General features: G+C 29.9%; 1 protein-coding gene across 1 annotated transcript; it reads right to left on the minus strand.

Annotated features, from left to right (window-relative positions):
- Positions 1-1,872: 1,872 nt before the first annotated feature.
- LOC139839935 (beta-glucosidase 44-like) lies at positions 1,873-23,207 on the minus strand. Its single transcript, XM_071830150.1, has 11 exons — positions 22,989-23,207; positions 22,613-22,671; positions 4,523-4,598; positions 4,374-4,445; positions 4,117-4,204; positions 3,694-3,946; positions 3,453-3,568; positions 3,141-3,358; positions 3,021-3,052; positions 2,553-2,655; positions 1,873-2,418 (listed from the first exon to the last, which is right to left on the minus strand). The coding sequence occupies exons 1-11, from the start codon at positions 23,179-23,181 to the stop codon at positions 2,141-2,143; spliced, it is 1,488 nt and encodes a 495-aa protein (XP_071686251.1). The 5' UTR covers positions 23,182-23,207; the 3' UTR covers positions 1,873-2,140.
- Between the last annotated feature and the right edge of the window lie 1,935 nt (positions 23,208-25,142).

Genomic DNA, 25,142 nt, shown 5'->3' on the forward strand with positions numbered 1-25,142 from the left:
TAATATTTTTGGGATGTGAATACATGCAGGTTTTATAAATGATTTATAAAATAGACACAAGTACGTGAAACTACATTCTATGGTTGAATTATCGAAATCGAATATGCCCCTTTTTATTAAGTCTGGTAATCTAAGAATTAGGGAACAGACACCCTAATTGACGCGAATCCTAAAGATAGATCTATTGGGCCTAACAAACCCCATCCAAAGTACCGGATGCTTTAGTACTTCGAAATTTATATCATATCCGAAGGGTGTCCCGGAATGATAGGGATATTCTTATATATGCATCTTGTTAATGTCGGTTACCAGGTGTTGACCATATGAATGAATTTTATCTCTATGTATGGGATGTATATTGAAATATGAAATCTTGTGGTCTATTATTATGATTTGATAATATATAGGTTAAACCTATAACTCACCAACATTTTTGTTGACGTTTTAAGCATATTTATTCTCAGGTGATTATTAAGAGCTTCCGCTGTTGCATACTAAAATAAGGACAAGATTTGGAGTCCATGTTTGTATGATATTATGTAAAAACTGCATTCAAGAAACTTATTTTTGATGTAATATATTCTTATTGTAAACCATTATGTAATGGTCGTGTGTAAACGGTATATTTTAGATTATCATTATTTGATAATCTACGTAATGCTTTTTAAACCTTTATAGATAAAATAAAGGTTATGGTTGTTTTAAAAATGAATGCAGTCTTTGAAAAACGTCTCATATAGAGGTCAAAACCTCGCGACGAAATCAATTAATATGGAACGTTTATAATCAATATGAACGGGACATTTCACTCTCGAGGGTAAAAAGCTTCGTCTGTATTTGGCTTATTTAAAATCGACGTTTTTAAGGATTAAATACTAAACGTTGTAACTTATAAACAAATGCAACATTGGCTTATTGGCTAACCATGTCTTACATACCTAGGGGTTAGCGGTTCGAGTCTTGTCTTTCCTTCCCCTTTCTCCCATTTTGTTTTTACTTTTTACTCACTATTCTCTCATTTTATTAAATTTTTCATAATGTACCCCTTAATGTTTTTAATTTTTAATTCAACTCCATTTGTGTGGAGTTGGTTTGGTTGTGCTTATGTTTGTTTAGATTATGGTAATTAGATATGAGTTCTTGAATTTCTTATAATTTTGGTCAGATATATGTTTCTGCATTATTTGTTGTTTATGCGGAGTTCGTATTGTTGTGGCCATTTTGCTTTTATTATTAGGGTTAGATTTTTTTTTTAATATATATTTTTTTTTTTTTTGCAAAAAACAGAGAAGCTATTATATTAATCAAAAGGTCCAGCCAACAAAGAGTTAACTTGGCCCAAAAAACAAGCCCTTTCCATCCATTATAAATTTGGATCTGGGATACGGCCTAGTTACGAACGGTACATAAAACATGAAAAACATTGAACTAAATGAGGTTATGCTTGTGAACGAGTATGAGGAGCCTGGGAAGGCCTATTACATATGCAACACTAATAATCGTCTTTAAATTGAAGCCCACATATTTGAGCTTTGATTCTCATACCTGCACTCCATTCATTGATATTTATCTGTAATTGTTAAACATCAATAATCTGAAAAGAATCCAGCCGTGAAAAGAAATAGACAACAAAATCACCAACGTTCACACAAACCAAAACGCGCCCACCGCAACGCGCGGGCCGTTCTCAATCTAGTTTGTATACAAAGTTACAAACATTGTTTATTTTTTATTTTCAATCATCTTTTATCTATTTGGTGATTAGTCGACCGTGGCAAAGTCAATCTTTGAGATACTTCTTACAATAAAAATAGACAAGACTAAGTCTAATCAGAACTTTTGAACCATTCGAATTTTGACTATTCAACGTTTAATCATTTTGTATTATCAAACGACGCCTAAATTAAATCAAACCGTTTGATTCACTTTTTGCAAGCTGGCTAGTTCTTTTTTTAAGTGATGCATCACATGAAGAACTATGGTGATCCATGGACATTTTATCATGTTACGCAACATGTAGAATGACATTATTTTAAAGTAAAAACTTTGACATTTAAAGCCATTTCATACAACTTATTGATGCCAACTTATTCATACTTGCTATGAGTTCATTGAACATCTTATTAAGGCCTTAAACCCCTTAACGCTTACTTCTGCGCAGAATTTTCTTGAACCAATACGCAGACATCTTAGGGTATCTCTTGAGAGTCTTGAAATCAACATAAACAATGCCAAACCTTGATGTGTAGCCTAATCTCCATTCAAAGTTGTCAAGTAATGACCAAGCAAAATAGCCTATCACATTTGCTCCTTCATCAACTGTTTGTTTAAGTGCAGCCAAATAACCTTTGTAGTAGTTTATCCTTGTGGTATCATGTAAACCTTTAGCAAGGGTTATATTACCCGGATCATCCATGCCTACAAATGCAAATAAGAAGTATAATTATATAAGATGCTAGTCAAACAATGTAACATAATGCAGCTATTTGACTTGAAGGAAATTGTAGTATTTGGGATTATATTACAGGGGAGTGTTATGAGGTGATACATACCATTTTCAGCTAGAATCATAGTCGGGTTTCCATATCGTTCTTTAATGTACATAATGGCTTTATGTAGCCCCCAAGGTACGTTATAGAGCCAATACGAATATGCCTGCAAGTTAATATCACAAATATCTGACAATATAAAAATTCTCATATTTTTTTTTGCAAAATGACCATTTTTTATACGAATGTGTTACAAAGAGCTCTATATTCTGTATGTAACTATAGTTACAAAATTAAAGGTATACAATAGGTGCAACAAAATTAGGTCCTGTTTGGCTCACGGAATCCAATGGGATTCCGGCAGAATTGGAATTGAATTTAGACACGCGTCATGTCTAAATTTAATTACAATTTCGCCGGAATTCCATTAGATTCCGTATGACAAACGGGGCCTTAAAGTATAAATTCGGATTGAAGTTGATTGGTGTAGTTACAATGTATCTTATAGAAAGGCCAAGTTAAGAGGATTACCCTTGGACCAATTGGTACACCTTTGCGCTCATCTGCGAAAAAGGTACATAAAGCATAAGTTTGTGCTATTATCGAGAACTTATGGGGTTCAATCTAAAAACGTAAAAATATAGCTCTTACATGCAAATCCTACATTCCAATCCATCTGGTAACCGAGGTCTTTTGGTGGACTTTTATGTGGATCATACATGTAATAAGTAGTATACTGGTTTATTCCAATTAAATCGAATGATCCCTTCACCATTTTCACTTCTTCTTTACTAAATTTAGGAAGACGATTCTTGACAATGTTTTGCATTGTTTTTGGGTACTCGCCGTACACAATTGGATGCAAAAACCTACACGCACAAAAATCAAAAACATACATATGTCTAAAAGTAGATATGATCAGAATTATTATGAGTCTAAAAGGTGGATATTGCTCTATCTTACCATCCAACATGAAAGTCACGTGCTCTTTGAGCAGCCAAATTGTCGGCTTTCGATCTAGAGAGTGGTTCGTACCAAACAAAATCCAATAATATACCAATGCGTCCCTTTTGTGTTTCCTGTATGATCATAATATGAGATACTATATGTTGCTTAAATTCGCTATTTTCACGCATTACAGTTCTCAGTAAGTGTGGACAATGACATTTTTATTTTATTTATAAGTGGTTGGCATCTTACTTACTTGATACTTTTGGCGGTATCGTTGAACTGCAGCTGCATGACTTAAGATCAAATTATGGGCAACAATGTAAGGTTCTGTTGCAGAATTGCCAGCTGTACAATTCCCGTACGCTTTAGAGCACCTTCCTGGAGCGAAATAGCCATTGTCGTAACCAAGGGCGGCCACCACTCTAGGCTCGTTAAACGTCATCCAATTTTTAACTCTGTCTCCAAATGTCTTGAAACAAAAGTCCGCGTAATTAGCAAAATCTTCCCTGATTTAGATAAATACAAAACAATATCATTTCCTACATATACTCGTCGACTAGATGGTAGTTTATTCGAAAAAGGTTAGATGAGCTGATTGCTTAATCGATCAAAGTATATTTTGGTATGAAATAGGTCATTTTTAGCAATTCGATAAAAAAATATAAATAGTACATACACAACTTGAGGGTTCAACCATCCAAGATACTTTTCTTCAAGGGCTAATGGAAGATCGTAGTGATTGAGATTAGCATATGGGGTGATGCCTGCAACAAAAAGCTCATTACGTGGTCGGTATTCACTTTCCTCAGTTTAGTTTGTTCGGTTTTGAATTTCTTAAAAGCAGATTCAAAACTGAAACCAAACTGAAAATCAAATTTGAATTCCTCTTTTGTAATTTGATAAAATATGCATAATGAGTAACTTAAGTAGTACCTTTCTTAAGCATATAGTTGATTAAACGGTTATAATAAGCAACTCCTTTTTTGTTCACTTTTCCGGTCCCCTCTACACATTGCAAACAAGTGTTAATCAATACTATGAATGTAGTTACAAAAGTATTAACGCTTTCGTTAGAAACTTACTTGGAAATATTCTAGTCCATGATATGGAGAATCGATATGCATCAAAGTTGAGGTTAGCCATCATATCGATATCTTCCTACGACCATCAAAACATATAGGTGTTACAATGTACTATTACTGGCAAATCTATAATGCAAAAAAGTGACAAATCTTTCGTGATCAATAACCCCGATTCACAATACTGCACTACTCTTAGTTTTGTCTTAATATTTTCAGAAAACTTTAATAACCATCATTGCGGATCAAATCTATCTTATAAATCATACATATTTTTAAATTATTAATTGTCAATTTGAAAAGAATTTGTTAAATGTAATCTCACATGATATATATGTGCTTGAAATTGGTCTTACATTTGTACTTTCAGAATTGTTTTGTAGCTCATGTTAAGTTTAGGGTGTAAACTGGAAAGTGCTACAAGGAGTGCACCTCTTTGAAAGAACATCTATTTATTTTATTTATCGATATTCATTTCTTAACTCAATGTTAATTACTCCTTTCGTTTCAAAATTTGTCACATTTTGACTTTTTGAGTCATTCTTTTATAAATTTTAACTTTAAATACCTTTATTTATGCTAAATAATTATTGATGAAAATTCTAACATTGAAAACACGTTTTAATCCTAGTTCATTCATATAAATTTAATCAAATAACCACAAACAAAAATATTCAAAGTCAAACTTGTTCTAAAAATTACATTGGAAAAATAATTTTGAAACGGTTTAATTAATAGTATCTAAGAATTTATGTGAAATAATAGGAGAATATAGTTGTTTGGTATGTTTTTGATATAATATAAGAGCACAAGGTGTTAATGTTCATTTTCAGTGTCTATTTAAAGGTCACAAATGGACTTTGAAACTAACTTTCAGTGACATGGACATGGGTGGAGGTGTTCGTTGTGTTCATTTCAGTGTCTGTTTCGGTGTCCATTTTATAAATTAATTTTTATTATATTTTAATATATACTTTTATTATTAATTATTATTATTTACTCAAATAAACTTCAAAAAATAAAATAAAACACTTTATCAAAATTCATATAATAAAAAAATTCCATTTATTCATAAATGAATTAAATATTACTCAAAGAAGACGATATTGTTTCTTGAATTATTAAAAAAAATGATACTTTGAATATTGAATGAAATAGTGAATAAAATGATAGAATATTGAATGGAAGTTGGGAGAAAATGGTTAAAAGAGTGATAGTATTTATAGAAGAAAAAAAATATTAGATTGAAAACAAGCGGTTGAAGGCTAGAATTCAAAAAATCAAAATTCAAACGTTCAAAAAATCCAGCTTCGTGGTCTCGACTTTGAGCGACTAACAACGAGATCGACATTGGCCGAGTGTCGAACTGACCATCGATCCTGGCGTCTACATGTTAGTGGCGACGGTGAAATTGACCTCAGACACCGAGAGCTTTAAGGAAACTATTAAATAAAAATAAAAGTGTTGTATAGTTAAATATATAGCTCAACTTTGAATTGTCCAATATTATTCCTTTTCCCATTTGTATCATTATCCAATCAATGATTACAAACAAACACATAAAATGACAGTTCAACATTTAATATTAAATCATCCCATTCAAGTATAATCAAGCACAACCTAAACCCTAAATAAGCAAGATTGTGTATTTGTGTTTGGTTACTATTAACAAAATGATCCAGTACTGAATGTTGAAATGATCAGTGTCAAAACTGAACCATGCATATATCATTCAACACGTTTATCTATGACTTGTAAATGACAAATGATAGCGAATGATAAACAATGTGTCTTGAACTAATAAGAGTTAAGATACTGTTTAACACATACATTTTGCTTTGATATCCTCCAATAATTATATTCAGAACTCCTATCGAGCAACTATATTGTTTTAAACATAATTGTAAAATGTTAGTACATTAATCTTTTTTTATTAGGAATGTTCACTCATAATAATGACAATCGAACATGTTATTGTCTTTCAATATTAAGTTCAATCAGAACCTTCTAATCATGCAGATTATGAACAATTTATCATTTAATCATTATGTATGATCAAAACGCAACCTAAGGTTGTGTTTCATCTCTTAATAGAATGATTTAATACTAAATATTGAATCACTCAACATTCATCGCATTTGTTTGTAACATTTTGAATGACAATGATGATGAATGACAGAAAAAATATTCATTCACATTTGAAATGCTCACTTAACCATTTAACATTCTCATTATATTTTTAACATCTTTTTAAATTGGGTTAAAACCATAAATAGACCATATATACTTTCATATTTGTCCCAATGAAGGCTATATACCTCGAAAAATACCAATGTAGGCTATATACTTTCATAAAGTGTACTAATATGAACGGACAAAACTTATTAACCGGATAAACAACTAAAAGATGGTGTGACATCCTACGTGGAGAATGACGTTGGTGATACATCGGAACAAAAACTGAAAGTATATGTGACGACCCGGAAATTTCCGACCAAATTTAAACTTAATCTTTATATCATTCCGACACGATAAACAAAGTCTGTAATGTTGAAGTCTCAAAAACTTTGAACTGTGTTCATGTATACATTTGACCTTTGACTAATCCCGACGATTCACGAACAATTGTTATTAATAAATATGTATATATATAAATATATAAATATAAATATATGAGTATAAATAATAATGTGAAACAATAAAATACAAATTTAACATTAGAATTAAATATGTTAAGTATGATACAAAATAATTAAGCTGTTGTTAAAATGAATCTATGTAAATAGATATATATGATTTTTTATTTTTTTTTTACAATTAATATATACTATATATATTGTAGTAAATATTCGAATATGGTATATGAATATTACATAATATTTAATGTTAATATATTAAATATAATTACAAATTATAATATAATTATTATATTAGTAATGTTATCATTACTTACATCAAAATAAATATTAACATTAATATTAAAATCTATTATGAATATTAATATTTTAATATTATATAGATATAAAATTTAATACATGTTAATTGTTATATCTTAATGATCATTTGTATTATTAGATATTATTGTTATTTTCTTTATCATTAAAAATCATTATTAATAATATGATTATTATCATTTTTATAATTAATATTATAATTATCATTATTAATATTAGTATTATTAATATAATAATGATATTATTAATATTATTATTATTTTGACTAGTAATATTATTATTATTATTTCTATTATTATGATTATCAACATTTTTAATTATTTCTAATAATATTAATATTATTATTATATATTTATATTACTAAATAATAACATTAATTATAAATAAAAATTAAATAGAATAAAATTATGTTTCTTGTTTCAATCAAGCCTTTGTTCTTATCTGTATGTTGTTACTCCTTTTACCTGATTCAATTGTCGACACAAGTACCAATCATTCCCATAATACTAACAAATTTCGTTTCATATCACTCTCAAACTTTTTTTATATATATTTTTTTATTTATTATTCATGTGCTTGTGAGAACTCGACTGAATCCTTCAGTATTTAAACAAAACTGAGCATACGGTGTTTAATAATGTGATGACCCGGAAATTTCTGACCAAATTTAAACTTAATCTTTGTATGATTAACATTTTCGACACGATAAGCAAAGTCTGTAAAACTGAATCTCAAAATTTTTGAATTACTTTTATATATTTAAATACCCTTCGGTTGTTTTCGACGATTCGCGAACAATTATATGTAAATAGATACATATATACTATAACATGAAAAGGTAACAATGTATTAATTGTTTGATACCGTACATTAAACTTATTGGTTTAAATATCTATTTGAATGTATATGATAAGTTGAAATATTTATTATTAAAATTTATTTATAAATAACTTCCAATGTGTATTTAAAAACTGATTTATGTATATTAAAAAGATATATACATATATATAATAAACGATAGTAACATTCGTTTATTGATTCAATTGATATTTAGATAAGTTAACTAAAGCGTTTAAGATGAACCATTTAAACACTAATTTGTTACAGTGTTTTCAAATTGCCACATTACTCAAAATGCTACAGTGTTTTTGAAAATCACTATTTGCTACAGTGAAATTGACTTTGCTACAGTGAATTGCTACAGTAAAAATTGACTTTGCTACAGTAACTTTGCTACAGTGGTATATTTTATGGATGATTTAAGACTATATTTTGACAAAGGTACGATTCACGAAACGTAAAGTACAAGTTTTCTCAGCGTACGAAAGGGCGTTCGAAAAACCGGAACCGGGACATAAGTCGAGTGACAACGTACGACTTATCGGAACAAAAATTACAAGTCAACTATGCACGTGAATTTAATATAATATATAATTAATTAATTTAAATTATATATATTATATTTATATTTATTTTATATTATGTCGACAAGCTAGGAGCCAAAACATTGTGAGCTGTCCCTGGTCCTCATGCGAGTCGCATGGCCAGAAGGCCATTTCCATGCGAGTCGCATGACTCCAGATTTCAGGCCACATCTATAAATTTCAGTGTTTTCGCTCGATTTAAATCACACACATACACAAATATATATATACTCCGTAATATTATTTATTATTTATTATTATTATTATTATTATTATTATTATTATTAATAATCTTATTATTTTTATTTTTATTATTAGTGTTATTATTTTTGCGATACAAAAATAATAATGTACAAAAAATATTACGACGGAGTGCTGTCCAAGTAATTTTCAAAACGAGTTTCCGAGCGAGCTAGAGCTAAGGAAAATATGGGTTATTGCCAAGGAAATTATGGGTAATGTTCGGGGGTATTTTTGGGAATCAAACCTCGTGTGTATCATCTCCGATGCGTCTACGTGCTTTCCTGCAATATTGTATATCAATATTAAACAGTGAGTTTCATAAGATCCCTTTTACTCTCTACATTTTTGGGCTGAGAATACATGCAAATGTTTTATTAACCGATATACAATATTTATATGTGTGAGTTTCATATGCTTCCTTTTTAATTGCTTTTGCAATCTATATTTTTGAGCTGAGAATACATGCACTTTATTTTAAACGCAATGGATACAAGTACATACTAAATTCTACACTGAGTTTGAACTAAAAATCCCTTAGCTTTGGTAACTAGTAACTGCCAGTTATAAGAACTGGTGGGCGCGAGTAGTAGTATATGGATCCATAGGGCTTGACATCCCCGTCTGTTCCAGGTATAGAAAGAAACTCTAGCCTGAACTATAAAACAGACGTATGCTATTTGAAATTAGTACACGTTGGATTGCGTGTATTGTACATGTTGGTTGCATGTTAAACGAGGGGTACTTATTATAAACGTTAAAGTTTAGTTACCAGGGTTCTCAACTTTGTAGAACCGATTGATAAACGTTTCGGATGAAACAACTGAAATCTTGTGATCCACCTTTTATTTAAAACATAATGATAAACGTTTTGAATAAAACAACTGAACTTTTGTAATCCACATTGATATACGGATTATGTGTAATATTAAAACTATGAACTCACCAACCTTTGTGTTGACACTTGAAGCATGTTTATTCTCAGGTTTCTAGAAGTCTTCCGCTGTTTGCTCATACGTGATACAAGTTATGTGCTTGGAGTCATACATGCTATATACAAGAAACTTGCATTCATCAAACCATTACCATGTATCTTATTTTGACTGTATTGTCAACAGATGTATTATTGTAAACCATTTAAATGGTGATTGTCTATACGTAGGAATCATCAGATGTAAAAAAACCTGGAATTTATATATTCATTTATGAAATACCTTTTCAAACGAATGCAATGTTACAAAACGTATCACATAGAGGTCAAATACCTCGCAATGAAATCAATGAATGACGTGTTCGTCCATATGGATTTGGAGCGATCATCACAAATAAAAACCAGTCGACATCCCAATATCTTTACCAATCACACAATACCAATTAACTGTATTAAGTGAAGAATTAATCAGTTAAAGTCCTGAAAAAAAAATTTACAGTCAAACGTTACCCTGTTCTTCAATTTTTTTTGGCCAATTCACAATTCTGTATCATATTTCAAAATGTATAAATGGAGTGTTGCTAGGAAACCCGTACTCAAACTCTCTGTAAAATTTTCAATCCCAACTCATTAAATTGAGTAAGAATTTTAAGGTCAAACTTTAATTTCAAAAAAGTCAAAAGATTTGTTTATCGAGAAATTCGAGCTCAATTTGGTGTTTCCAGTTAAATTGAAGCTTTAGAAAGTTTCTAATGATGATTTAAAACCTTTTTCATGAAGGGATCGAAGTCTAAAAACGTTCAGAAGTTCGAATTTGATTTATGAGTTCATACGTGTTCATAATAACTGTTACAGCATTTTTTTTTTGTTTTTTTTAATTAATGTACCCAACCTTTAATCGTTTCTGTATCATTTATAATACTAAAATTTAATAAGAAATTTTTTGTTAGTTGGTGTTGAACTCTGGACGATTTTGAAGTTTTTATTATTTTTTTATTTTTTTGCGTAACAGGCTGCTTCATTCTTTATCTGTTGTTTAATTGAATCAAATATTACATATGTACATATCTGTTTCAATTACAAACCTAAGCCAAACAATTAATTTGATGTTTCAATGGTCTCTGGTCGATTGTTGTTTTGAAGAAGATGAAGAAGGGGATAAACAGAAACAGGCTATATATATAATTGGGTAGTAATAATTATCAGGAAAACAAAAGGGATCAGCTGGTTTGGGATTGTTTGATGTGAACGAGAGGTTGAGGGTTCGAGCCTGACTTGCGGCGTTTTTTTTTAGGAAATCTGTTAAAGGTAGTTCTCAAATACCAAAATTTCTAATATTAATATTATTGTTATTATCATTAGAATTATAATTGTTATCATTATTATTATTATGAAATTTATTGTTACTAGTATTACTAGTGTTATAATTACTAATATTAATAAAAGTATTAACTAAAAAATATTATTATTATCATAATTGTAGTTACAATTATAACTATTGTTAGTATTATTATGGTCGAGTTAATTATCAGTATTATTATAATAATGCAATTACATACTATTATCATTAAAATGAGTGTTATTATCATACCTATAATTAATAATTAATACTATCATTATAAATATTAATGTTAAGATTACTAATATTATTACTACTAATATTATCATAAGTATTATTACTAGCATTATTATTTAGGTTATTATTATTAGTATTATTATTGAAATCATTATTATTATAAGATTACTAACATATAGCATCACTATTATTGTCATACGTATTATCATCACTATTATTATCATTACAAAAATAATACAAATTATTATTATTTTCGTAAATATTAGTACTAGTATCTTTTTACAAGTAATAGAATTGTTAATATTAACATAAATCTTATTATTTATATTATCACAAGTATTATTATTATGTAAATACTAAAAACAATATCATAAGTATCATTAACAGTAAAATTAATATTTTTACAAGTATTAATATTAATATCAACGTTATTATCACTAATAGAGTTATTATTAACATAAGTATATTATTAATGTTATTATCATTATTTTTACTAATACTAACCTAGTATAATTTGAATTACTGCTTTGATAAACAAATGAAATACATAGATATATATATTTAACACATATAACATAACAAAATATTTTATTATATAAATGGAATATATGAAATATAAATATATTATTAATATAAAAATAATATCATTAATAGATTATATATATAAACTTATTCGATTACGATTATGTGTATTAATATATATATACACAAATGATATAGGTTCGTGAATCCGAGGCCAACCCTGCATTGTTCAATGTCGTCATATGTATTTTTACTACAAAATACAGTATTGTGAGTTTCATTTGCTCCCTTTTTAAATGCTTTTGCAATATATATTTTTGGGACTGAGAATACATGCGCTATTTTTATAACTATTTTACGAAATAGACACAAGTAATTGAAACTACATTATATGGTTGAATGGATCGAAGCCGAATATGCCCCTTTTAGCTTGGTAGCCTAAGAATTAGGGAACATCACTAATTTTGAGAATTAGTGCACCCCTAATTGACGCGAATCCTAAAGATAGATCTATCGGGCCCAACAAGCCCCATTCTGGAATTTGGAATGCTTTAGTACTTTTGAGTTTATCATGTCCGATGGGTGTCCCGGAATGATGGGGATATTTCTATATGCATCTTGTTAAGGTCGGTTACCAGGTGTTCACCATATGAATAATTTTTATCTCTATGCAGTTTGCGAAATGCCTGATACGAGAATGATGTTTATGAAAATGAAATCTTGTGGTCTATTATACTATCTGAAATGATTATTTATGATAAACTAATGAACTCACCAACCTTTTGGTTGACACTTTAAAGCATGTTTATTCTCAGGTATGAAAGAAATCTTCCGCTGTGCATTTGCTCATATTAGAGATGTTACTTGGAGTCATTCATGACATATTTCAAAAGACGTTGCATTCGAGTCGTCGAGTTCATCAGGATTATTACTAAGTCAATTATAGTTGGATTTATTATGAAATGGTATGCATGCCGTCAACTTTCGATGTAATGAAAGTTTGTCTTTTAAAAACGAATGCAATGTTTGTAAAAGGTATCATATAGAGGTCAAGTACCTCGCGATGTAACCAAATGTAATGTATTCGTCCAGATGGATTAGGACGGGTCATTAGAGTTGGTATCAGAGCGGTGGTCTTAGCGAACCAGGTCATGCATTAGTGTGTCTAACTGATAGTTGTTTAGATGCATTAGTGGGTCTGGACTTCGACCGTGTCTGCATGTCAAAAGTTTTGCTTATCATTTAGTGTCGAAAATTATTTGCTTATCATCCTTAAAGTCTAGACAAGTCTTACTGCCTCTATTGCATAGACAGTGTATAGATAAATTCATATTTTAGCGTATCTGTTAGTGTTACCTTTGCCTGACAGCTTCCGTAGATTCCTCCGTAACTTATGGGATTTTAGTATCATATATGCATATGTAAATTATGTATTGCATGGTACTAATCTACATCCTATAATTTATTTCTTATCGAAAATCCTTCATCTGATCGTACGAGATGAATCCCTCAACCAGTTCGAATTCCTCGGATTCCGACAGCTATTCCGATATGGAGGTTCGCCTAAGCTCCGAAAGCAGTGTCACCAGAATGAATCAACCAATCATCCATCCCCAATTCATCTGATGGGTTCGTAGTCGACTTAATCAATGGAGACGAGAAGACGACGATCCTTTCCATCAACCGAATTCACCTCTTGGTGAAGAACCTGAAGAACTTACCGGCGAACCTGTTCGTAATACCACCTTCTCTCTCATTTCCAGAGTATCTCGTCATGATTATATACTATCTCAGATTCTAGATCTTATTCATCCACTCTTCAGAATCGACAATCATCCCGGAGTAATACAAGAAGTCAACGAACTTTGCGCTCGAGTAATCAATTTGGAAAATATGGTGCAAAACGTACCAGCTTCAGCAACATCACCGGCACCAACAGTACCACCAACAACAACATCCGCATCACACGCCTCAACATCACAATCTATACCCCAAGCATAATCATCGTTCTACATGACTTTCTACATCATTGATCTTCGTTCTACGTGACGATTATATAATTTCTAATGTTTTAGAGATTATGTGTTCTAGTTCTAACGATAAATCAAATGAGATTAATATCATATTAACTCATTAAATCTATGGTTACATCTGAAGAAAATATATATGTATATATGGTTTCATAAAGATTGTAATTAAAAATTCTTTTATACAAACTGTTAATGGTGAAAATATTTTAATGGGTAGGTAATACCCGAGGAATATTGAGATTTCACATTAATAAGTTACACTGTACATTCTTCGATTCTGATTCAACAGACATTTACTATCCTACTTACATCCACAGATATGCGAATCCGTTCAGCACAGAATAACCATTTTCATTCAATTTCATATTTGGATTTTGACCTATCAGAATCTAACAAGTGGCATAATGAAGTAAACATTGGACAAAAAATAAAATTTGTTAGAAACAAACAAATTAACTATGAGAAATTTTGTTAAGAATCCACGCTAACTGTTCCTAGCTAACTGATTACATTTTATTTATCGCAATTTAATTATCGCAATTTATATTCTCGCAATTTTATTTATCGTCATTTAATTTATGTTATTTATTTTACGCACTTTAAATATCGGGACACGTATACAAGGTTTTGACATATCATATCGACGCATCTATATATATTATTTGGAATAACCATAAACACTCTATATGCAGTAATGCTGGAGTTAGATATACATGGTTGAGGTTGATTCTATAATAATATATATACTTTGAGTTGTGATCGAGTCTGAGACATGTATACAATGGGTCACGAATACGTATTAATTAATTCGAATATTATATATTAAACTATATATGAATTGTTGAATTACAAATTATGGACTGCTAACTGTGGACTGCCAATATTGGACAATTAAAATGAATTAAAATATTAATTATAACATATGAAACTAAAAAATTCTTCAAGTTTGCCACTTGATTTCATCTTAAACCTCATTTGTATCTTGATGATTACAATCTGCGTTCAAACCTTTCATAATTCTTGAAAACACCTCAATCGAGAGGATGAACCAACCGCATTTCATCTACGGAAGAAAAGATGATGCATATAGTTATGCACCTGAAAACACTCGGAACCTGAGTAAAAGATTAACACGTATCTGTGCTAACTCCTTTGGCATTGTTGTTACCAAAAATAACATTGCAATTCTTTTTCAAATTAGCCAATTTTATCACAGCTCCAGCAAGTCAACTTCGACTTTTCGTTCGAAACAACCTTATTATAACCTTGATATATATGCGTACTCTTTTATTGTTATAGGGGAACCTTTTATATTCCACCGTATTACTATCAGCGTTTAATCATCTAAAAACAAAATACTCTTGAAACCACCTCGGATTGATAACCGATGATTCAGATATGGTAGCATTAAATGCAGAGGAAACAGAAAAATTGTAGATGGTCTAAACAGCCAAAAGTTTGATAATAAAGAAGGGAGTGTTAGGAACGCTCGATAGAAAATTTGGTATTGAAAAACAGATTGAGCAAACCATGAAGGAGACCAAGGCCAAATACAAGGACCAGACCATATATTCAAAGAAACCAGGTAATTCTGGATCCGATGAAACCTTTAACAAATATCTTGCTCCGTACTCATGTTAAAATCTTGCGGAAAATCTTTCTTCATCAACCATCGAACTTATAAATTCCAAAATATCATCATAAATATCTTCGATATTTCTGAGGATATTTTCATAAATAATCTCGTCCGAAATTATATACCTCTTCGTGCTTCCTGTGTTTCATTATATTGGAAACTTCTGTAAAATCTAAGTTTAATTTATGAATGAATTCTGGAGAAATGTAAAGAAATTAATGCATGAAATAGTATAATATAATGACACTTGATCAACGTGATTATATTACAGTAATTTATGCTGAGTTTCTAATGGAATTTGATGATTCACAGACCATAACGTTATCAGGTGCCATGTTACACGACTCTTACATTCTATTTCACCTCTAAACATATCAAGAACATAATTACTTGATAGTTCTATCTTTCTCGCTGGTAATTCGACAAATCAAATCGTGTTATTACATTTTCTTTCTGCATAGTATATTATGATCATTTGGAATTTCATATCTACAAATTCTGGACCATTATTTGCTTGACTTAAAGTCGGGAAGAGAAAACAAAAGCATGAAACTCCGAAATATAAGAGAAAATATACATCCCGACAACAACGTAGAAATTACAAACCGTGTATATCAATGTTTATCGCAACATAAAGAAACGGGAGAATTAAAAACACTATAACCCCAAGGGCGAAGTAGAAGTAAGCAGATTCCTCTGGTAGAAGTTGAAAAAGGAGAATGGTTGTTGCGATAGTAAGGATAAGGACAAGGATCAGAACTGGATTAAGCATTTTTATAATCTTTTGAATTTTGAAATTGAGTATAGGAATGGTAAAAGTAATGGAACGGAAGAGGTTAATTTATAGTGAAATATCTGATAAAGAAATCAAGGCAGATCTCCGCATTTAATTAGAGAGATCATAATTTCTTGATTTACCGAAGCATCAAATCTTATATAGATTCAAAGATTATCTTTAAATCCCATGAATTTCGGAAATCAACCCTGTCTACATCAACAGATATGACGAAACTTTACTTTTCTCATTTCACTCTTCTGTGATAGCCTCACTTGTACTCTTCACAAAATCAAATTGTTTTATCCATATTACTCAATGATGATAAAACTCTAAATTCTAGCTCGTATGCGTCATGAAAACATACTTGTTGTCAACCATGACGATCTCTATCAAATTTCGGGGACGAAATTTCTTTAACGGGTAGGTACTGTGACGACCCGGAAATTTCCGACCAAATTTAAACTTAATCTTTATATGATTCCGACACGATAAGCAAAGTCTGTAATGTTGAAGTCTCAAAAACTTTAAACTGTGTTCATGTATACATTTGACCTTTGACTAATCCCGACGATTCACGAACAATTGTTATTAATAAATATGTATATATATAAATATATAAATATAAATATATGAGTATAAATAATAATGTGAAACAATAAAATACAAATTTAACATTAGAATTAAATATGTTAAGTATGATACAAAATAATTAAGCTGTTGTTAAAATGAATCTATGTAAATAGATATATATGATTTTTTTTACAATTAATTAATATACTATATATATTGTAGTAAATATTCGAATATGCTATATGAATATTACATAATATTTAATGTTAATATATTAAATATAATTACAAATTATAATATAATTATTATATTAATAATGTTATCATTATTTACATCAAAATAAATATTAACATTAATATTAAAATCTATTATGAATATTAATATTTTAATATTATATAGATATAAAATTTAATACATGTAAATTGTTATATCTTAATGATCATTTGTATTATTAGATATTATTGTTATTTTCTTTATCATTAAAAATCATTATTAATAATATGATTATTATCATTTTTATAAATAATATTATAATTATCATTATTAATATTAGTATTATTAATATAATAATGATATTATTAATATTATTATTATTTTATTATTTTGACTAGTAATATTATTATTATTATTTTTATTATTATGATTGTCAACATTTTTAATTATTTCTAATAATATTAATATTATTATTATATATTTATATTACTAAATAATAACATTAATTATAAATAAAAATTAAATAGAATAAAATTATGTTTCTTGTTTCAATCAAGCCTTTGTTCTTATCTGTATGTTGTTACTCCTTTTACCTGATTCAATTGTCGACACAAGTACCAATCATTCCCATAATACTAACAAATTTCGTTTCATATCACTCTCAAACTTTTTATATATATTTTTTATTTATTATTCATGTGCCTGTGAGAACTCGACTGAATCCTTCAGTATTTAAACAAAACTGAGCATATGGTGTTTAATAAAAACCAGTCGACATCCCAATATCTTTACCAATCACACAATACCAATTAACTGTATTAAGTGAAGAATTAATCAGTTAAAGTCCTGAAATTTTTTTTTACAGTCAAACGTTACCCTATTCTTCAATTTTTTTGGCCAATTCACAATTCTGTATCATATTTCAAAATGTATAAATGGAGTGTTGCTAGGAAACCCGTACTCAAACTCTCTGTAAAATTTCCAATCCCAACTCATTAAATTGAGTAAGAATTTTAAGGTCAAACTTTAATTCCAAAAAAGTCAAAAGATTTGTTTATCGAGAAATTCGAGCTCAATTTGGTGTTTCCAGTTATATTGAAGTTTTAGAAAGTTTCTAATGACGATTTAAAACCTTTTTCATGAAGGGATCGAAGTCTAAAAACGTTCGGAAGTTCGAATTTGATTTATGAGTTCATACGTGTTCATAATAACTGTTACATCGTTTTTTTTATTTTTATTTTTTTTAATTAATGTAACCAACCTTTAATCGTTTCTGTATCATTTATAATACTAAAATTTAATAAGAAACGTTTTGTTAGTTGGTGTTGAACTATGGACGATTTTGAAGTTTTTATTTTATTTTATTTATTTTTTTGCGTAACAGGCTGCTTCATTCTTTATCTGTTGTTTAATTGAATCAAATATTACAAATGTACGTTTCTGTTTCAATTACAAACCTAAGCCAAACAATTAATTTGATGTTTCAATGGTCTCTGGTTGATTGTTGTTTTGAAGAAGATGAAGAAGGGGATAAACAGAAACAGGCTATATATATAATTGGGTAGTAATAATTATCAGGAAAACAAAAGGGATCAGCTGGTTTGGGATTGTTTGATGTGAACGAGAGGTTGAGGGTTCGAGCTTGACTCGCGGCGTTTTTTTTAGGAAATCTGTTAAAGGTAGTTCTCAAATACCAAAATTTCTAATATTAATATTATTGTTATTATTATTAGAATTATAATTGTTATCATTACTATTATTATGAAATTTATTGTTACTGGTATTACTAGTGTTATAATTACTAATATTAATAAAAGTATTAACTAACAAATATTATTATTATCATAATTGTAGTTACAATTATAACTATTGTTAGTATTATTATGGTCGAGTTAATTATCAGTATTATTATAATAATGCAATTACATACTATTATCATTAAAATGAGTGTTATTATCATACCTATAATTAATACTATCATTATAAATATTAATGTTAAGATTGCTAATATTATTACTACTAATATTATCATAAGTATTATTACTAGCATTGTTATTTAGGTTATTATTATTAGTATTATTATTGAAATCATTATTATTATAAGATTACTAACATATAGCATCACTATTATTATCATTATAAAAATAATAAAAATTATTATTGTTTTCATAAATATTAGTACTAGTATCTTTTTACAAGTAATAGAATTGTTAATATTAACATAAATCTAATTATTTATGTTATCACAAGTATTATTATTATGTAATTACTAAAAACAATATCATAAGTATCATTAACAGTAAAATTAATATTTTTACAAGTATTAATATTAATATCAACGTTATTATCACTAATAGAGTTATTATTAACATAAGTATATTATTAATGTTATTATCATTATTTTTACTAATACTAACCTAGTATAATTTGAATTACTGCTTTGATAAACAAATGAAATACATAGATATATATATTTAACACATATAACATAACAAAATATTTTATTATATAAATGGAATATATGAAATATAAATATATTATTAATATAAAAATAATATCGTTAATAGATTATATATATAAACTTATTCGATTACGATTATGTGTATTAATATATATATACACAAATGATATAGGTTCGTAAATCCGAGGCCAACCCTGCATTGTTCAATGTCGTCATATGTACTTTTACTACAAAATACAGTATTGTGAGTTTCATTTGCTCCCTTTTTAAATGCTTTTGCGATATATATTTTTGGGACTGAGAATACATGCGCTATTTTTATAACTATTTTACGAAGTAGACACAAGTAATTGAAACTACATTATATGGTTGAATGGATCGAAGCCGAATATGCCCCTTTTAGCTTGGTAGCCTAAGAATTAGGGAAGATTACTAATTTTAAGAATTAGTGCACCCCTAATTGACGCGAATCCTAAAGATAGATCTATCGGGCCCAACAAGCCCCATTCTGAAATTTGGAATGCTTTAGTACTTCGAGTTTATCATGTCCGATGGGTGTCCCGGAATGATGGGGATATTCTATATGCATCTTGTTAAGGTCGGTTACCAGGTGTTCACCATATGAATGATTTTTATCTCTATGCAGTTTGCGAAATGCCTGATACGAGAATGATGTTTATGAAAATGAAATCTTGTGGTCTATTATACTATCTGAAATGATTATTTATGATAAACTAATGAACTCACCAACCTTTTGGTTGACACTTTAAAGCATGTTTATTCTCAGGTATGAAAGAAATCTTCCGCTGTGCATTTGCTCATATTAGATATATTACTTGGAGTCATTCATGACATATTTCAAAAGACGTTGTATTCGAGTCGTCGAGTTCATCAGGATTATTACTAAGTCAATTATAGTTGGATATATTATGAAATGATATGCATGTCGTCAACTTTCGATGTAATGAAAGTTTGTCTTTTAAAAACGAATGCAATGTTTGTAAAATGTATCATATAGAGGTCAAGTACCTCGCGATGTAATCAAATGTAATGTATTCGTCCAGATGGATTAGGACGGGTCATTAGAGTATATAGTCTACATCGGAACAAAACTGAAAGTATATGACCTATTTGTAGCCATATAAAATGCAAAAATACTGTTAAATAATTAATTTTACCGGTTCAGCAGGTAACTTGTTAAATTTGTGTACATCGATACAACTTTTAAGAGTATATAACCTATATTGGTATTTTTTGAGGTATATAACCTACATTGGAACAAAAATGAAAGTATATGACCTATTTATGGCTTTAACCCTTTTAAATTTGTGTCCAAAACATTTATCAAATAACTATATATATATAACTATATATATATATATATATATATATATATATATATATATATATATATATATATATATATATATATATATATATATATATATATATATATATATATATATATATATATTCATGCAAAAAATGTATACATTAACTTTACATCATTTGTTACTGCTTAATCACTTTTTTTTTTCAAATACAATCCAAGATTAATTTGTTTACTAATTTACTAATGTGTATCACATATTTAAAAAGTAAAAAGCATAGAAATAAAAGAGAATGAATGGGTAACATCAGTTTTTTAATTCAATTGTTCTTAGGAGGATAAAAACAAAAATGCATTTGGGTCCATTTCCTCTGCCCAAGTCACGGGTTGTCAATCTTTGCGGGCCGTTCATTTATATTCAGCAAATTTGGACCAGTTACACATGTTCAAATGATGCGTTTGAGTTCTATTTTTTTTACTTGTACTTATTTCAATATATATTTATTTTAATATGTCTCAATCTAGCTTATGAATATCCTACTCCTTCAAATGTGAGATTCTAAATTATTGTTATTGAGTTTTATTTTATTTATGAGATTATTTCTTTTCAAAGAGTTTTATTTAGATATATAAGATCAAATCGAATTATTTCACGATCCACCATAGCCATCCATAATGTGTTGTTAATGATCATTAAACTTGGAATCTTTTATGACATATCCGAACCTTAACTACTAAACTATTTTATTGTTGTTGTTCTTGTTATTGTTATTAATTATTAATAATTTATTTACTAGACTAGATCCTAATATCATATTAGAAATTTTTTAGTATCTTCACCACTCTAATGAACAGTGCCTCTTATGTTTTACACACAGAATAGTAAAAAGGTACCATAACCAACGAGCTTATAGCTCAGTGGTACCCGATGCCTTTGATCCCTGGGCCCACAGTGGGGGAAGCTTTGATCCGAAGAAAGGCGCAAGTTCGATTCTCAGTCTGGGCGCCCCGCATGGAATTATTTCTCCCTCCGGGGGGAAATTTGTGAAGTGTTTCGGGGGTCTAGCTAGCTGGGGTAAAAATCGCCTTGCCGTCACTGTGGTACCTGGGAGGAGGTACTTTGCCGGCACAGGTCTCTTTCGGGGTGGGATTGGTGGGTGCTACGGCACACAGGGTTAGCGTGTCCCTGCCAACTTACACGTTTTGATCCGAAAAAGGTACCATAAAACCCACAATTTTTGATAACTTGAATAATAAAAAAGGTTTTTTTAAAGCCAAGAAGTTCGCAACAAATGTTTCTGTAACTCTTATAGTATGTGTATGGTAACAACGGACACAATCATTTATATGCAAAAGTATAAAAGTAAGGCATGAAATATGACCAAAAAACTACAAATCTGTAACCATTTTATATTTAAAAAAAGTAACCTTGTATCGATGATATTGATCCACTGTAACTTCTCCCGTTGCATTGTTTGGCTCAAGTCCTACATGCAAGTACAACAATGGAATTGATACTCCGTAATTGATTATTACTACTCCCTATTATATAAGGAAAATGAGTATCACAAGGGTTAATATATAGTATATTTGTTGCTTCTATCTATCTCTTGAACATCTTACAGGATTCATAGGAAATGGACAATAATCAGATGGGAAAAAAAGCTTTTTGGTACTTAGAATAAAATCTTAAAAATGTCCCATCTAATTTTTCAGGTATGAGCTATTTGTTTTTTTGACTCTTTTTAACACAGACTCCGTAAAATAAAGAGTAATTTGTTGCAAATGATGAATAAGTATATACCAGGAGTCTTGATGAATTCATCCCAAATGCTGGGTCCACGTCCACCTTTAGAGGCCATGCCTTCTACTTGATAGGCGGAGGTTGCAGTTCCAAATAGGAACCCATTCGGAAAGCTCTTTCGGGTCACTTGGGTCGCACCCACGACCGCCGAAAAGACTAGCAACGAAACTAGTACGGCTAATGGCCTTATCATGTTTATGTGTGTCCTTGGAAATTAAGAATGGCAGAGCCTTTCTATTTATAAGTGAAAAGAGACTACCTAGTTTTGTTAGACTGTTTCTAACCCTGCCCGTGACATCACAGGCAAAAGTGCACTTTTTGGCCAAAAAAGTGTACAGTGACTCTGACTGGACCATGTCAAATTTTGACCCCAATAACCTAAAATGTTAAGTGTACGGTGTCAAATGTTTGTAGGGTCCACTAATTTATTTATTTTATTCATTTTATTTATTTTGTTCATTTTATCATATTATATTAAAACATAAAATTATTAAAACTAATTTACTTTATTCCAAAAAAAAAAAAAGTACAACGTTTAAAAAAAAACACACCGAAATAAAAAAAAACAGAAAAAAAAACATAAAAAAAGACAAATAATTAAATAAAACTAATCTTCGTCGGATTGTTCTTCGTCGGTGTCTAGATTTTGTGGTTTTGGTGGGTTGTCGAGCAAAGGCTTAAAATTATCAAGGTACATTCGCTTAAGCCTTGTGAGGAAGTCTCGTTGTTCCGGGTCGGTGATATCTTCGGTTTTCACCGATAAAACACATGCACCCGTTAAAGCGGTGCGAAGGAGCTCTTGTTGATCTAAAAGTTTAATACTTTTAGTTTGTGCCTTTTTATGCTTCGAAATTGCGTTCAAAGCATCCTCCGCTTTTGACGAACGAGACGAACGATACGATTGACTAGAATCGGAGTCATGTGATTTTTGGCCTTCTTTTTAGCCTTGTCACGTCCCATTGGCCTACGAACAAAATCATCATCAAAAAGATCGTTTTGAGACAACGAAGGTTCAAAACTCTCCTCATCCGCACTAAGATCAACTCGACCACCCGTGCCCGGAACATGCCACTTTGATTTATCTTTCAACACATACCGAGCGGCTAGGTTGTTAAACTTTTTCCCTTTTGTATTTAACACGTAGATTTGGTGGGCTCGTGTCAACACATCGACATCATTTGATCCACTTTTCCAATTGCGTTCCGCCTCGTTGAACGCCGCGGCAAACTCACTACAAGCCTTGTTGATGTTTCGCCATTTTGATGACAATTGGTCGTCACCTCGTACCCACCCATTGTTATTGTTGTTTAACTTGTTGTGAATCGTACCCCACAAAGAACCATACTTTTGATTATTTCCCTTTCGATTATCCTCGGACGAATCAACCCAACACTGAGCTAACCATGCTTCTTCCTCAGGTGACCACGCCGTGACCTTCTTGGTTGCCGGTGTGTAATGAACTTGATCCTCGCCTACAAATATAAACATACAATTAACAAAATACAACAAATACATATACATATACATGAAAAACAGAAAAAAAAAATATACAACAAAAAAAATCGAAAACAAACAGAAAAAAACATTAAAAAAAACGAAAAAAATTAACATAAAAAAAATAATCAGGGACAAAAATTATACCTAATTAATAAATATATAAACATATACATATACTAACATATACATATACATATGTACATATATTAATACAAATATGTAAATTCACATACAATTACAAAAAAAAAAAAAAAAACAGAAATATACAGCAGAAAAAAAGAAGTAAAAAAACGAAAAAAAAAAGGAAAAAATACGAAAAAATATAATTTGGAAAAAAAATAATACCTAACTCGACGTTCTTTTTTGTGTGCTTTCGTTTGGCACGATCTTATGTTTCCGGAACCGTTTCGGTCGGAGTTTCTTGCACCGTTTCTTGATAAATCGGAGTCATCGGGGTTTGAAAGTTGCGAAATTGTTGGGCTTCATCAATTCGCCTTTGTTGTTCCAAAAATAGTTGATGTTGTTGTTCGGGTGTCAATACTCGGAATTGAGGCGCGATCAACGGAACTTGATGATAGTTGTTCGGGTTTGATGAACTTCCTCCCATGTAACTTCCGTACCAAACGGGTGGAGTATTTGGTCTTTGATTTGGATGTG

The sequence above is a fragment of the Rutidosis leptorrhynchoides genome, chromosome 4 (assembly GCF_046630445.1).
Source record: "Rutidosis leptorrhynchoides isolate AG116_Rl617_1_P2 chromosome 4, CSIRO_AGI_Rlap_v1, whole genome shotgun sequence".
In the NCBI taxonomy this organism is placed as follows: domain Eukaryota; kingdom Viridiplantae; phylum Streptophyta; class Magnoliopsida; order Asterales; family Asteraceae; genus Rutidosis; species Rutidosis leptorrhynchoides.

Excerpts from the sequence above, each read along its gene's own strand:
- LOC139839935 (XM_071830150.1), bottom strand. The coding sequence starts at position 23,181 with ATGATAAGGCCATTAGCCGTACTAGTTTCGTTGCTAGTCTTTTCGGCG. Across the intron at positions 4,205-4,373 it reads CAACTATATGCTTAAGAAAG|GCATCACCCCATATGCTAAT; the intron begins GTACTACTTAAG and ends TTTTTGTTGCAG. Across the intron at positions 2,419-2,552 it reads TATGATTCTAGCTGAAAATG|GCATGGATGATCCGGGTAAT; the intron begins GTATGTATCACC and ends TTGCATTTGTAG.